General features: G+C 34.6%; 1 protein-coding gene across 1 annotated transcript; it reads right to left on the minus strand.

The window, feature by feature from the left end:
* Positions 1–13,912: 13,912 nt before the first annotated feature.
* On the minus strand, positions 13,913–15,348 carry LOC126712117 (dof zinc finger protein DOF1.6). The gene has a single exon (XM_050411328.1). The coding sequence runs from the start codon at positions 15,036–15,038 to the stop codon at positions 14,337–14,339; it is 702 nt and encodes a 233-aa protein (XP_050267285.1). The 5' UTR covers positions 15,039–15,348; the 3' UTR covers positions 13,913–14,336.
* Positions 15,349–16,117: the final 769 nt, after the last annotated feature.

Genomic DNA, 16,117 nt, shown 5'->3' on the forward strand with positions numbered 1-16,117 from the left:
TTGCTTAATTTCAAGTTTTGTTCCATTGGCACTTTGCTAGGCTTACAACCTGTCATACCAGCATCTTTAAGAACCCCTAGTGCATACTTTCTTTGGTACAATGAAATCCCCTTTTCTGATCTAGCCACCTCAAGACCAAGAAAATATTTCAGATTACCAAGATCTTTCAACTTAAATTCATGATTCAAAGAACTCTTAAGGTCTTCAACTGCTTGAACATCTTTACTTGAAATAAGGATGTCATCAACATAAACTAGCAATGCTATAAAAGTCTGAATAAACTTCTTAGTGAACAAAAAGTAATCAGATTTTGACTGGTTGAATCCATACTTCAAAATGGTTGTGGAAAACTTGGAGTACCACTGCCTTGATGCCTGCTTGAGGCCATACAAAGATTTGTTAAGCTTGCAAACTAGGTTCTCTCCCTTGCTGTGAAAGCCTTGAGGCAATTGCATATACACCTTTTCATGAAGGTCACCATTGAAAAAGGCATTGTTCACATCAAGTTGAACCAAATGCCAACCTCTCACAGTAGAAATAGCAAGCAAAGTCTTGACAGTAGTCAATTTTGCAATAGGAGAAAAAGTGTCAGTGAAATCCAAGCCTACTTGTTGAGTGAAACCCTTGGCAACAAGCCTAGCCTTGTATCTGTCCAAGGAGCCATCAGCATTATATTTAACCCTATAAACCCATTATATTATGAAATTGCTTCCAAAGTAGCAATTTCAGATGCCATAGCATCTTGCCAGTTAGGATCTTGTATTGCCTCATGGTAAGATATAGGCTCAGGAATGGCAAAAATGAGAGAACAAAAATGGGCATAATTGGAAGACAATTTAGAGGAATCAAGGTAAGTGGATAAGGGATATTGTTTACCTGACCTGTTGGCAGGAAGAGAAGAAGTAAGTTTATCACTGACAATGGAGCTGCACTTATAATCCTACAAGTATGAAGGTGGTTTAGACAACTTGGAAGACTTCCTCAAAGGAGCAGGTGGTACAATATTGGAAGGAAGTTTAGGTGGGACAGATGGAGATGGATTGAGGGCTGTTGAATCTGCAGAATCCTCAACAGGTAACACATGATGTGAAGAATCATCTAAAGGATTAGCAGGACTAGAAGGAATATCAGGATTAGAAATACTATCAGGATTGTGAACTTGAGGAAGGGAAGCAGAAGAAGGGTTTGAAGTGGGAAAATCAAGCAAGGAAGCAGGTGGTTGAGCCACTGAATGGAAAGATGAGGTAAAGGTATGCTAGTGTGAGAGGCGAAAGAATGAGAAGGTGAAATAAAAGGAAACACAGTTTCAAGGAAATGAACATCCCTAGAGACAAAAATCTTTTTGGTAGTTAAATCAAGTAACTTGTAACCTTTAACACCAAAGTGGTAACCAAGAAAAACACAAGAAGAGGATCTTGGTTCAAATTTAGTCCTGTTATAAGGCAAAGTGGATGCAAAACAAAGGCAACCAAAGACTTTCAAATGAGCATAAGTAGGAGGTTTGCCATAGAGTTTTTCAAATGGAGTTTTATGGTTTAAGATCTTAGAAGGCAACCTATTAATAATGTGAACAGCAGTTTACACACATTCACCCAAATAAGAAATAGAAACATTAGATTGAAACTTCAATGCTCTTGCAATACTTAAAATGTGCTGATGTTTCCTCTCCACAACTGAGTTTTGGTATGGAGTGGCAACACATGAATGTTGGTGAATAATGACATGTTTAGCATAAAAATCTTTTAAGAATAATTCAGGAGCATTGTCAGTTCTAATGATCTTAATGTTGGTATGAAATTGTGGGTTAATCATGGTATAAAATGAAATCAACAAAGCTCTAGTATCAGATTTTGATTTCATGAGATAAACCCAAGTGGATCTTGTGGCATCATCCACAATGGTAAGGAAGTATCTAAAACTATCATGAGTGAACCTAGCAAATGGTCCCCAAACATCACAATGGATCAAATCAAAAGCATTATCTGAAACATGATTAAAAGAAGGAAATGAAAGTCGTTTCTGTTTTACAATTGGACAAAGAACACAATTTTTATTACTATGAAAAGAATGTACATTAGGAAGATAACTGTGTAAAATATGAAACTTATTATCAGAGACATGACCTAACCTCATATGCCAAAGATATGGCTTAGTAACACCAGGAGTTGACACAGAATTAACAAAAGATTGAAAAACAGACTCAAGAATTGAAGAAGCTTCTGAAACAGACTTGCAAGATGATGTAGTGTGCAGCAAATACAAATTGTCATGCAATTCACCCACTCCAATCGTTCTCCAACAAGTAAGGTCTTGTATGAAACATAAATCGAAGAGAAAAACAAGACAACATGATAGAGTTTTGGTTAATTGGCTGACTGATATCAGATTGAAAGTGAAAGAGGGAACACATAGTACATTTTCAAGAATCAAAGTTGAAGTAACTTGGATTGTACCTATATGTGTAACAATAACCTTTTCACCATTAGGCTATTGAACAAATGTTGAAATGGAACTAGTGATATGTGTAAACAAAGATAAAGAATGGACTATATGGTCTATAGCCCCAATGCCAAGAACTCATACATCATTACCATAAGCAACTTTATTAGCAGGATTAACAGCAAAAACTGAATGATACAAGTCTAAGGAAACAGAATCTAACCAAGCATTACACATATTACCTGAAAGGGCAGAATTGGCTGAGTGTAAGGCATCATTAGAACCACCAGATGTGGAAGCATGAGAGTTGAGCATTGAAATCAGTTGCTAATATTGCTCTGAAGCGAAAGGGAAGGAATTGACCTGCTAAACATCAGAAGTGCCTTGATCACCTTCAACCAGAACTTGATTGGCTATAGCCACTTTACCTTTCTGCTTGTAACCAGGAGGAAAACCTACTAGTTTGTAGCATTTCTCCATAACATGACCAACATTCCCATAATGACTACACACTAGTAGGGATGACAATTTTTACCTGACCCACGGGTACCCGGCCTGGCCTGACTCGACCCTAATGGGCCAAGTTTTACCCAGTCCGATTAGGAATAGGGTCGAGTATGGGTTTAAAAAAGAAACCTGAAGCGGGTCCGGGTTTTATCAAAAAAACCCGAGACCCGACCCGAAACCCGGTTAGTTTAAAAACCCGGTACCCTTATCTGGTAATCCCTTATTTCTTCAGCCTCCCTCAACTCAGTCGGTCAGTCCGACACTCCCTCTCCCTTAGTCCGACACTCCCTCTCCTTCAGCTCAGTTCGACACTCCCTCACTTCGACCGACACTCCCTCACTCCCTCACTCCGACACTCCCTCATTTTGCTCTGTTATGATCTCAGTCTGACCCATCTGGTTTGTGCTCTCACCATTTTCTTCTTTCATTTTCCTTTTGTTGTTGTTATTGTTTTTGTTGCTTTCTGGGTCTCTTATTTTATGTAAATTCATAGGTTAACTGTACAGAAATTGGATGCTTTGTTTTGTACCAGTGGGGTCATAGATTGATTAATTGATTGGGTTTTTTTTAGGTGTATTGGTTGTATCACTGTAGATTCTAGTTTGTTTGTGGTCATTGAAATTTAAGATTGATTCTTGTTATCCTGGGGTTTAGTTAAGGACTATGTTGAAATTTCTTTTTTGGGTCTTCTTTGATGTTTCAGTTTGGTTTATAATTTTGTAGGCTTAATATGTTATTTTTTATTTGTTTATTAGTTCAATATATATGCTTTTGCATGTTTTATGGTATTTAAAAAAATTTTCTTTTAGGAAAAATGATTCCTTTAGGAAAATTTGGGAGTGTGAGGTGCATGTGAATAAACATGGAATAGAGTATATACCTGTTTCTTAATGCATATAATTTTCAAGGAAACAACCTACAACCTTAAATTATTTTTGATCATTACGCTTGTTTGATGTGATAACTTTGGTGTCTTCTTCATTGGCATATAAGTTGGGTGATCCCTGCATGTCAGATCCAATTTGTTTGAGCACTTTATATATATTTAAAACAAAAAACATTTGGAATGACTGAGGAAAGAGGAAATATTAGATTGAAGTGCTGTGTTGCTTCTAATGAGGGCCAGGACCCTCCATATATATATATATGGAGATTTTGTTTGTTTGGTAATTAGGATTGGATTTGATGATAAGTAATACATTGGGGATGTTGAAATCAGTGAAACTAAGTGTGAAATATGGTAGTGAATTTTTGTACACATATCTTTCACCTGATTCAAGTCTCAAAGCATTCTGTTCCCCTATTCTTTCCCTCATTTCTGCATAGTTTGTTTAATGGAAGAAATTGTTTGTTTTTTGTGTTTGTTGGGAATGCAGATCCTAAAACGGAGATGGAAGACACAAACACAGACACAAACAAATCTAGTTCTTCCTCGCCAAGTGGCTCTCCCTTGAGAACCGGACGTTGTCCCTTGCCAACTATGCGGTCTCCTTTGCCATTTTCACGATCACCCTCGCCATTGTCGCCTGGCAGCTCACCCTCAGGATCACCATTAAACAACGAGTAAGTGTTTGAATTTGTAGTTAATCATGTTTAATTATGATTGCGTTGATAGAATTTTTGAATCTATGTAATTATGAATTTGTGCCTATTAATCAATGAGTATGTGTAATAATAAATTTTTGATAATTTGTTTTTATTCTAACTCCCAAACTTCTGAACCAATTAGGAATTCGAAATCCCCGACGGTGGACTTAGTGGGAGAAGACTCAGAGGTAGAGGAACAAGAAGGGACAGAGGGAGAGCAAGAGCCTACAAATGAGGACTTGGATATAAGTAAAAAAAGAAAGACTACCTCAAGAAAGTTGATTGAAAAGTTAAAGCCCAATGCCATCATTGTAACAAACTTTACTTGGGTGAGTCTAGCCAAGGTACAACTCATTTGCGTAATCATTTAGCAAGATGTCCATGAAAGTTTAAAGATATAAGGGATATGTGACAACAAATCTTAATTAAATAACAAAATAAGGTGGATGGAACTATGAGTTTGAATACTTACCAATTTGATCAAGTTAGAGTGAGGAATAAGCTTGCTTGTATGGTCATCCTACATGAATATCCCCTTTCAATGGTTGACCATATTGGGTTTAAAGAATTTGTGGTTGATCTTCAACCTATGTTTAATTTGTCACAAGAAATATTTTGAAGAGTGACATTCTTAAAATCTATGATAATGAGAGGGAGAAAGTTTTGAAGATGACGGACAAGAATGGAAGTAGGATGGCAATTACAACTGATATATGGACTTCAAGTAACAAAAAGAGACGGTTTATGGTCATTACCACTCATTTTATTGATCATACTTGGACGTTGCAAAACCGAGTTTTAAGGTAATTTTTTTATCTATAAATTGAATGTTAAAGACTTTACATTTAGAATGTTTATTGAGTTATGTTATAATTATTCATATTATTTTTCTAAGTTTGTTTATGTTCCTTCTCCACACACGAAAGATGTCTTTGCTGAAGTCTTTGTTGATTGTTTTTTAGAGTGGAATATTGATAGGAAGTTGTCCACAATAACTGTTGATAATTGTAGTACTAATGATGCAATGATAAGACTTATCTTGAATAAGCTTGATACTAGTTCTCTTATGTTGGGTGGGTCTATGTTGCATATGAGGTGTGCTGCACATATTTTGAATTTGATTGTTCAAGATGGGTTGTCTCTTATTGGTGATGGTATTGAAAGGATTCGTGATAGTGTAATTTATTGGACTGGATCACAAAAAATGAGGCAGAAATTTGAAGAAAATGCACATCAATTGTGTGTTCAATGCACCAAAGAGTTAGTCTTAGATTGTAAAACTCGTTGGAATTCAACTTACTTAATGCTTTCTACTGCATTGATTTATAAAGATATTTTCTCACGTTTGACTAAACGTGAAATATCTTATACTTGTTTACCATATGATTATGATTGAGAGTTAGCCAAAGATATTTGTGGGAGGTTCGAGTTGTTTCATAGTGCGACTGAGTTTTTCTCTGGTCGTAAGTACCCTACAATTAATATGTATTTTACTTTGGTGTGTGAGTTGAAAATTGCATTGAATGAATGGAGTTTATCTTCAAATGAGATGATAAGTACGATGGCAGAAAGCATGCTTGCTAAATTTAATTCTTATTGGGCTAATGTTAGTGTTGTTATGGCTATTGCTGCTATCTTAGATCCAAGATATAAGATGAAGTTATTAGAGTTTTATTATCCTAACATTTATGGTGATAATTCTGATTTGGAGATTGAAAAAATTAAGAGTCTTTGTTATGATTTGCTTGATTAGTATGGAGATATAGATGAGTCCCCTGTAGATAATGAAGGAAGTTCTCGTATTCCTGCAAGTACTTCAAGCCCTGTGGCACAAATGAAGTTTAGGTTGAGTTGGGCCTGTCATCTTTTGATTTGTTTGTGAACAATAGTTCAAGTAGTTCAAAGAAACATGGGAGTGCTAGAATGGAATTTGATCATTTCATTGATGAGGGAGTGTTGAAGAGGAGTGAAGATTTTGATATTTTGGGATGGTGGAATAGTAATGGTCTCAAGTATCCTACTTTACAAAGGATTGCAAGAGATATTTTAGTCATTCCTGTCATAACTGTTGTTTCAGAATCTGCCTTTAGCACTAGTGGGAGACTTTTAAGTCCACACCGTAGTAGACTACATCCTAAGACTATAGAGGCAATGATGTGTGCTCAGAATTGGTTATGGAGTGAAATCAACGGTTAGCAATTGTCTAATTTTTATTTATAAAATCAAAATTGTATTTTTATATTTGCTAGTTACAATTTGATGAAGTTTATTCCATTTTTTAATTCATTGTTGTTGTAGGTTCTTCAACTATGTCTAGAGATTACTTCAATCAATTCTTGATGATGGGGAGCCTAATGAAGAGGATGGGAGTTGTGTCACAATTGTGGATGATTAGACATTTTGTATTAATTTAGTAGCCTTTGTTGGTTTGTGATTATTCTAAGCCTTTTTAGCCTTTTGTAATTTCTTAGCCTTTTTAATTTGTTGGTTTGTGGAGGATAAGACATTTTGTAATTTCTTAGCCTTTTTAATTTCTTAGACTTGTGGGATTTGTTTTGTAACTTTTTAATTTCTTGGACTTGTTGGACTTGTGATACTTAGTTCTTGGACTTGTTGGATTTATTTTATTTTTATGTTTAGCTGGTGATTTTAGTTATGATTTATTGATTTATAGATGTATAATTAACAGGTGATTTATTGATTTATGATTAACCTATGATTTTGATTGATTTGGCTGCATATGATTTGGATTGATTTGGCTGCCATATAACATGGCCCAAATGCCAAAAATCTTAATACAAAAAAATTTTAATGGGCTTGAATGGGCTGCCCAATAATGCCTTGAATGGGCTTGAATCTGGCAAAAAATCTTAATGGGCTTAAAATAAAATAAAAAAAAATTTGGTTGGGCTAGATTTGGGCCCAAGCGGCTAAACGGGGCCCAACAGGGCGGGTCTAGGCCCCGAAAAAAAAAAAAAAAAAAAAAAAAAAAAAAAAAAAAAAAAAAAAAAAAAAAAAAAAAAAAAAAAAAAAACGATTAATAATAGGGCCGAGTTCAAGTCACGGGTCTTGACTCGCAGGTCGGGTCCGGGTATGCAAAAACCCGACCCGTTTCCATTCCTACACACTAGCCTCCCTTTAGCATTGTTTCCTTTGACATTCTTGCTATTGTTCCCTAGAAATGGATTGCCTTGGTTGAATCCTTGATCCTTGACGGCAAGAGCAGTTGACTCAACTGAAGGAGCAACAGTAAAACCCAAACACCTTTGCATTTCCTCTTGAATCACTAAGGAAAATGCCTTATCAATGGAAGGACTAGGCTCAATCATGAGGATTTGTGTTCTGGCTTGAGAGTAAGAATCATTAAAGCCATTGAGGAATTGCATGAGAGAATCTTGATGCTAAAAGGCTGTGATTTTATCATTCACACCACAGGTGCACTTACCACATAAGCAACATGGTAAAGGCCTAAAATTCAATAATTAATCACAAGTAGCTTGAAGATTAGTGAAGAAGCTTGTTACTGTAGCAGCACATTGCATCATAGTTGAGATTTGCTTCTAAAGCTGAGAGATTCTTGGTCCATTGGCTTGAGAAAAACGTTTCTTAAGAGTATTCCATACCTCAAATGTTGTGTCTCTGTAGGTCACACTAGCAGTGAGGTGAGGAGACACTGAATTCAAGATCCAAGAAGAAATCATTGAATTGCACTTGGACCAAGCTTGCTTCTTGAGTGGTGTGACTGCCATTGAAGCATTGACAGAACCATGAACAAAGCCAAGCTTGCTTTTGGCATTCAAAGCCATTCTCATTGCTTTGGCCCAAGTAGGGTAGTTATCCTCAGTTAATGGTTGAGTAATCGAAATTGCACCTGGTGTTTCACCATGATGCAAGAAAAATGGACTTCGTGGATCTTCCATTGGAGACAATTCTCGCTGAGAAGAAGAAGATGAATCAGTCTGAGTATTCGACACCATTGATGAAGGCTTGAGCTCTAATACCATGGAAGAAAGTAAGACGAAAAGGAGAAGTGTGAACACAGAGAGAGAAATTGAGAGAGAAAAGAGGAAGAACTTTCTCTTATTGATAGAATGAATGAATCTGTAAAGAATTAGAGCTTTATACAATTACATCTATGCTAGGAACCTAAACCCCCAAAACAGAGCATAACTAATTATACCAAATTATAATTAAGGGAAGCAATTACTACACGTGCAAAGATTAGTTATAACACGTGTGATACAACTAAATTAAATTAACACCTAAACTACTTGTAGTTTAGCTACTAATCTAATCCTCTTGCAACTTCAGCTATCATTGTGTCGTTTATCCTTCTTCCCTTTCTTTCTATTCTCTATTCTCTAATCCTTGACTATCTGATAGGTTCAAATAATTGCACAACTACTAATATAGTAACATTTTTTGGTGGTGTTTCATGTTTATGATTTGAATTCCACATTTTCTTCCCTATTATTTACATTTAAAAAAGAAGAAGACTGAATTTAAAGTCAAGTTCCAAGGTGGAAGTTATGTCCTTTTAGACTCCGTTTGTTTCAGTTAAGCTTTCTAAGGATAATGGATAATAAACTTGGATATATTTTTCGTTGGTTAATAAAACACAAACCTAATAAAAGTGAATTTATTTATTTATTTATTTTTTCAAATCCCACATCCTAAACAAACTATCACATATACATTTTAGGTTACAAAACACTCCCATGTATCTTTCTATCTTTACTCACTTTTTCTCTTTTTTTTAAAAAAAAAAAATTAAATTTTAAGAGAAAAATTTATTAACTCATTCTTGAAATATGCTAAAATCAAAATTAATATCAGACAAACTCATTAATAATACAAGGTAGTTATCTTAAAATATGCTACAATAGAGATTATAAATTTCAAAAACAAAAGAAAAATCTCTCATCTCTCTTTTTCTCCAATCAAACCGACGATTAACTATAGTTAACCCATGTTGACAACTATTAACTTTTTTCCTCAAACAAGTCACTTCACACTTGATATTTTGCATTAATTTAGAATTAGGGTTTTGTTTTTCCATTTGGGGCTCTAAATGATACAAATGCAATATCCCCCCCCCCCCCCCCCAATTATGAATATGCTTTTGTGAATGAAAGTTTGTGTTTATATAATCATCTATAATAAAAGAAATTAATGTTAATGATTTTTACTATTAATCAAACAACAAAAAATGCTATTTATCTCATTTCAGGATTGTAGCAAAATATAAAAAAAAACAAGTTGTTCTGCAAGTAGTTTTTACTAATATTTTACAAAGTATGTTTTCCGTTAATTACACAAACTAAGGATACTAGAGTCTTCTTTTTATTTTTATATTATTTTTGAGAGACAAAGATAATAGAGTCTAAGACTTAATCTTGCCGAGCAGTGATTATAAAGGTTGTCAAGATAAATGGAGTGCTTTATCTAAAATTGAATAAGGTGGGGCCAGGAATCATAATGGATGCTTCCTGGAAAGGAAGATATCACTTATTAGTTCCCATGCACTTTTGGTGGCTCTCATTTTGCAGTGAACACACTGTTTAGAGCGTGTTTGGTGGGTGGGAAAAGGGGGCTGAACAAAATCATTCCCTGCGTAAATGATGACTCCAGCTGACAGACAAAAACATGTATGTTTTCCCATTTCAATGCCTATAAATATGGGATGTACCGAAGTAGGGGGAAATCAGAAAATGACTAATAATAAAATGTTTGTGAAGTGTCGGGCAAGTCCGAGGATTAAATTTTCAGGAAACTTTACATATATATATATATATATATATACATTTACATTAAATTAGAGTAGAATTTATATCTTGTGTTAAAAATAATGACTAATAATAAAGTGGGTTTATATCAATATCATCCACACTTATCAACCAATTATCAATATCATCCACACTTATCAACTAGTTAGTTCAACTGGTAAAATTTTTATCATCGAATAAGAGATTTGAACTTTAATCCTCGTCTACACTAAAATCAATTGGTGTCTTGCTATGATGATAAAAAAACAATTATCAATAGCGGATATCATAAGTTAAAACTATCTCCAAAAAAGAAAGGTTGAGAACTAAACTTGTCATACCCTCCCTTAAAAATTATAATGATTTTTTAGTGCAATTTGTGGTACCTCTACATTAGAATCTTTTTCTCTTTCTCTTGTATGTGTTTGTTACTTAAAAAAAAGAAAAAAGAAAAAAGAAATTGAGTACCCTTCTTGAAGATATCTAGCTCTTAAGAATAAATTTCCTTATTGCAAAATTTTACAAGATGAAAAAGAGAAGCAAATGAAGCTATCCATGAGTTTTGACAATGGTATCTAACCCTATATGTTGTATGGAGGTAGAGAAGATAAAGAAATATGATTAACATTAGAATTATGGTTAAATAATTTTTTTTAACAGCTTAAACTTTTGGAGACATCTGTTAATTTATCGATCAAAATGTACTTAATTTTAGTATATAACTTATTAACTATTTTTCTTTCTGCTATTTTATCCTCTTCCTTCATTCTAGACATGCCTAAACAAGAAAGTATTTCAATTCTATTAAATTTGAAATATTCCCATCCCACTCTTTTGAGTTATGGGGCTCTTATAAAGGATGGTTGTACTTTTTTTTTAAGTTTTAAAATAATTTTTTTTATAGAAATTTCTTTTTTAGGAAGAAAACACATCATTCTTTTTCTAGAAGTGCACATTTTTTTCCCTTACAATAACTTGAAGATTATTTTTAAAAATTAAGAACTGAGATATGGTCCTTGGCATTCTAAATGTTAGAAGATTGACTATATATATATATATATATATATATATATGAGTTGAGTTTAGGTTACGCTTAATGTAACTCTAAGCAGTGTTACACTACCCAATAACTTATTATTGAATTCATATTTTAGAAATCTTATCGTTGGATTACATGTCCTATATATTCTTTGCATGCATGCCAATTTTCATACTAATCGAATGTTATTTACCATTTCATTCATAAACTCATTTTTTATGAATTATTTTAAACTACAAAAATTTGAATTTAAACAATTGATTGATGACATGGTTATTAATATTTGATCACCTTAAAATTTTGCAAGCATGGGAAATATACGAAGATAATATAACACAACAGTGGATTTGTCAAAATTGGCATCCTATTAAAAAATATTGAGTGGTGTAACTTAAACACAACCCATATATAGATATGTAACGACTCAAGGAAAAACCCTAGTCACATCTGCGCTATACTTCAAAAGGACTAGTCACAATTAAGACTTCTTGTAATTGTTAATAAAGCTCAATTCAACCCAGTATATACCCGATGTAGGACTCATCACATACTCACACAAATCAATCAAATTGAGGCATCATAATTATATATATATATATATATTTATATAAAACAACTTAATGATACAAATTAAACTTATTACATGGATGAAGTTAGGACTATCCAAAGACTTGTGAAACTCAATCCACTTGAACAACTTGGCGAGTTGCTGTCAATTTCAAAATTTTACAAGTATTGAAGACAAAGATAAAAATCTGTTTGATATTATTTACCATTTGAACCATAAATTAATATTTTGTGTATAATTTAAAAATCTAAAAAATTTGAAATGTAATATTTTATAAATAAGATAATTATTGATCACTGATTATCTTAAAAAATTAAAATATAACTCCCTTAATCGAAGTGATGAGATTGATTTTTTTTTTTTTTTTTTTAAATGTCTGATACACAACTCTAGGATCTAGAATTGGGATATCTACCAATTTAAAATGCCATTGCCATACTCGGCCGCCGCCCACAATGTGAATTTTATAAATACGATACCAATGAAACATAGGATGGATGAATGTGCTGATTCCAGAATTTCATCCACAACATATATATAAAATGGGGCCATTTCAAGGGTGAGGTATTTTTTTTTTTTTTTTTTTTTTTTTGGGGTGCAAGAAGGCAATTCTTTTATGTAAGTAGTCATTATCAACAAGTAAAGAAAGCACCCGGTAATTAAGCATCGACCTAGGAACATGCATGCGCAGCAGTCAAATGCATTAATTAGGCACAGGATGGATGAACCATCAGAAAATGAAACCCTTCTCGTAGTGGGTGGAATGTCAGCTATGATCACCCTTTTTTCTAGATGATAACAAGCAATGTGTCAACCATGACTTGACTATAGGTCACCTCACTTGCCCTTTGCCCTTTTCCTTTCTTGCCATACATTATTGAATCCCAAATGATAAAAGTGAAAAAGCTTATACAAACTGTGTTATATATATTTACACGCTGTAAAAGCAATTGAAATTTTGAATTGAAATCATGGCCATGGTTTCTGTGGTTTTCAATAGTTTCGGTTGTTTTTATTTTTGTATGTGCAATACTACTCAAATATTATGTGTAATTATAAAAAGTTGAATGGTAGATGACTCTAGAAGATTATTCATCATAGCTGTTGTTTTCTTTGAACTAAATGGTAAATACCCTTCATATTATCTGCTAACAGCTAATTTATACTGCAAATACTATTAGAATGTTCATTCCCAATAGTTTAAAATGTAATTTTGACATTTTTAGCAACAAAAAAAAAAATTGTAATTTTGACATGTGTCAAATTAAACAGGAAGTCATATTTGGTTACTCCAAAACATTCAAAGTAAAATGTTTTCCTTGATCAAAGGAATCACGTGGTGCGACATTTTGTACCATCAGTAGAAGAATTGGTTTCCCTTGGGGAGGAATCATACACTGAATTCAAACAACTAGGTGTTGAATTGGAGCTGAACATGCCTGATTTAAAATTGAACACTCAGTCTGCCGGGTTTAACCCCAAAAAAAAGTGAACACATATAACTATATAAGTGTGCTTGGAATCTTTGGATGTAATTGTTTTTAATTACTAATTGATTAAAGTAATTTTTTTCCTAGAAAAAAAAAATTATACATAAACAAATAAATTAAAAATCTAAAAGAAGAAAAAAGTGTGCCAAACACGCGTAATAAACCAAATCTCAGATATTGTTCTTCGAGAGTCGGAACTCCAATTATATTCATCATTGTTCTGCTTAGAGAATTCAATACATTGGCATTGTTACCCAAAAAAAGAAAAAGAAAACTGGGCATTTTTTAGAGTGGATACTCAATTCATCATGCATAACCCACACAAGTGCAAAACAAGTAGATACTGTTCTTAAAAAAAAGAGTACCAAAGATGAAAGAGCAAGAGCAAGAAAGTGCAAAACAAAACCCCATGAATTAGAGAGGAGAAAAAACAGAGAGAGAGAGAGAGAGAGAGAGAGAGAGAGAGACTACGCAATCCAAAGAATTGCCTTTTCTCAAAGTAGATATATCGTGGTAGTAAAAAAAACTCCCCAAAAAGGTTTCCTTGTCCATTTGCTTCCACCAATTTGTCCAAAGACAAAACCCAAAGATTTTTTACATAACCATGAAAAACAAAAACGAAAAAGAGAGAGCACTAACTAATTAAGACCAAGGAATCAGTATCCCACAGGTACTCTTTCATCCTAGTCATTCTCTATGTAACCCTATACCAGTCTATCTATACCCCTCCAACCAAACACTGACCCACAAAAGAAAGCGACTGAAAGTGAAACCCCACAAATACCACTTTTCCCTAGTATTTCAAAATCCCACCACCATTCACCAAAAAAAGAAAAAAGAAAAAAAAAACCGAAAAACAAGGTGAAATGAAAAACCATTTCCCTGGAAAATGGTAAAACTAAAAACAAGCATTACTATTAAAAAGTAATTTAATTAATGGATCACTTCAAACCCTGGCCAGGGATGGAATCCCCTGCAGCTGCAGCAGAATCAGCTAGTCCACCAGCTTCAGCACCATTCATCTGCCACGTGTTGAACCCCATAGAGGCCACGTCGGCACCATTGCCACTCCCACCACCGCCAAAGTCACCGACTTCAGGGAATGTCCAGCTCCCTCTTCCCAACCCGAACCCCATCTCATCGTACCCGGGTATGGGCCCAAGCCCAAGCCCATACCCACTCAGGCCCAACAAGCTGGGACCTTGCGAGTTCAGCAAGAAATTGAAGCTCCCACCACCCAAATCCATGTTCTCAGCGTGAAGACCCGAAGCAGCAGCAGCAGCAGTAGCAGCAGGGTTCCCTAAAACGGCGTCGTTGCTGTTGGTAAGAGTGGAGGAAGAAGACGAAGAGGAAGAAGTAGAAGAGGAACACGTGGCGGAGCGAGAGCGCTTAGTCATGGCAGCCTTGCGGGTCCCACCACCAACGGGGACGTTGCGGAGGGTGCCACCTTGGGTCCAGTAACGCCGGCACGACTTGCAGAAGTGGCGAGGCTGAGAGAGGTTGTAGTTGTTGTAGTAGCAGAACTTGGTGGAGGTCGAGTCGCAGCGAGGACATGGTAGCGGTTGCGCCTGCGGTGGTGGTGGGTGGCCCAAACTCTGGTGGACCCTCGTAACCGCTTTTCCTTCACTTGTCTCCGATGGCATTTCTAGTTACTTGTTAGGTACTTAGCTTCTTCTTGTTTTTGTGGGAGTGAGAGATAGATTTTTTGTGTTTTTTAGAATGAGACAAATGGGGGTTTAAAGTTAGAGACTTGGGGGATAGAAGATTCAGGGAATTGAGAGAGAGAATAGAGATGTCTTGGAAGCAGTGAGGGATGATTTATACTGAGAGAGAGAGGGAGAGAGTATGTCTGTATGTGTTATTTGTTGTTTGTGTGGGTGGGTTAAAAATGTGGAGGGTGAAATAATAAGCTGAGGACAAAGAGAGAGAGAGAGAAAGAGATAGGCATAGTGGGAAACATTGACAATGGTCAATGTGGGATTTTTGATGTTGTTGTCATAAGCGGTGGTCTTGTGTACTGTTTGTAAATCAACGGCTCATCAACACGCAACACGTAGCTCTCAGCTCATGTTCATGCGTAATGCGTTAGATCATTTGAAAAAGTGTCCATTTTTCCAAAATCATACTAAAGTGAGTCAAGCTAAAAATATGTAAAATTTTTAAAGTTTCAAATTATTTGAATTTTATACTATAAAATTTGAGAAATTGTAGTTTGTCTCAATTTTTTTTTTTAAAAAATTGATAAACAAGCATAAACAAATTTTGGTAGAAAGAAACGAAAACTGTCCATAAACCATTCGTTCAATTACAATTTTATTTTGGACTTTTTTTCTAATTGGATGATTTGATGTCGACATTACAATCCGAGCATAGTCGCCTTCTTGTCGTCAGCCAATTGGTGGAAAATAGTACCAGAGAAAACTCTTCTTTGTAACGTAATTTTCGAGCTTTTGTTTCATGAAAAGTATTTCATGCAACAATCTGATATGATGCATACGATGTGATGTATGTAAGGCTAACATGTAGGTATGAAATTTTTACATATTATACGTATTTACCAATTATCTGCACGTGGCAATTGTACATAAAAAAATATTTTATTTATTTAATAAATTAAAGATTAATTTTGTCAAATAATAAATTTATTTCTATAGACATTAATACCATACTATATTTCTATTCACATATGTAAATTTTAGAACGAGTTGATGTGTTGTCTGAG

The sequence above is a fragment of the Quercus robur genome, chromosome 2 (assembly GCF_932294415.1).
Source record: "Quercus robur chromosome 2, dhQueRobu3.1, whole genome shotgun sequence".
Taxonomy (NCBI): Eukaryota; Viridiplantae; Streptophyta; class Magnoliopsida; order Fagales; family Fagaceae; genus Quercus; species Quercus robur.

Coding starts and splice junctions, on each gene's coding strand:
- LOC126712117 (XM_050411328.1), bottom strand. CDS start 15,038: ATGCCATCGGAGACAAGTGAAGGAAAAGCGGTTACGAGGGTCCACCAG.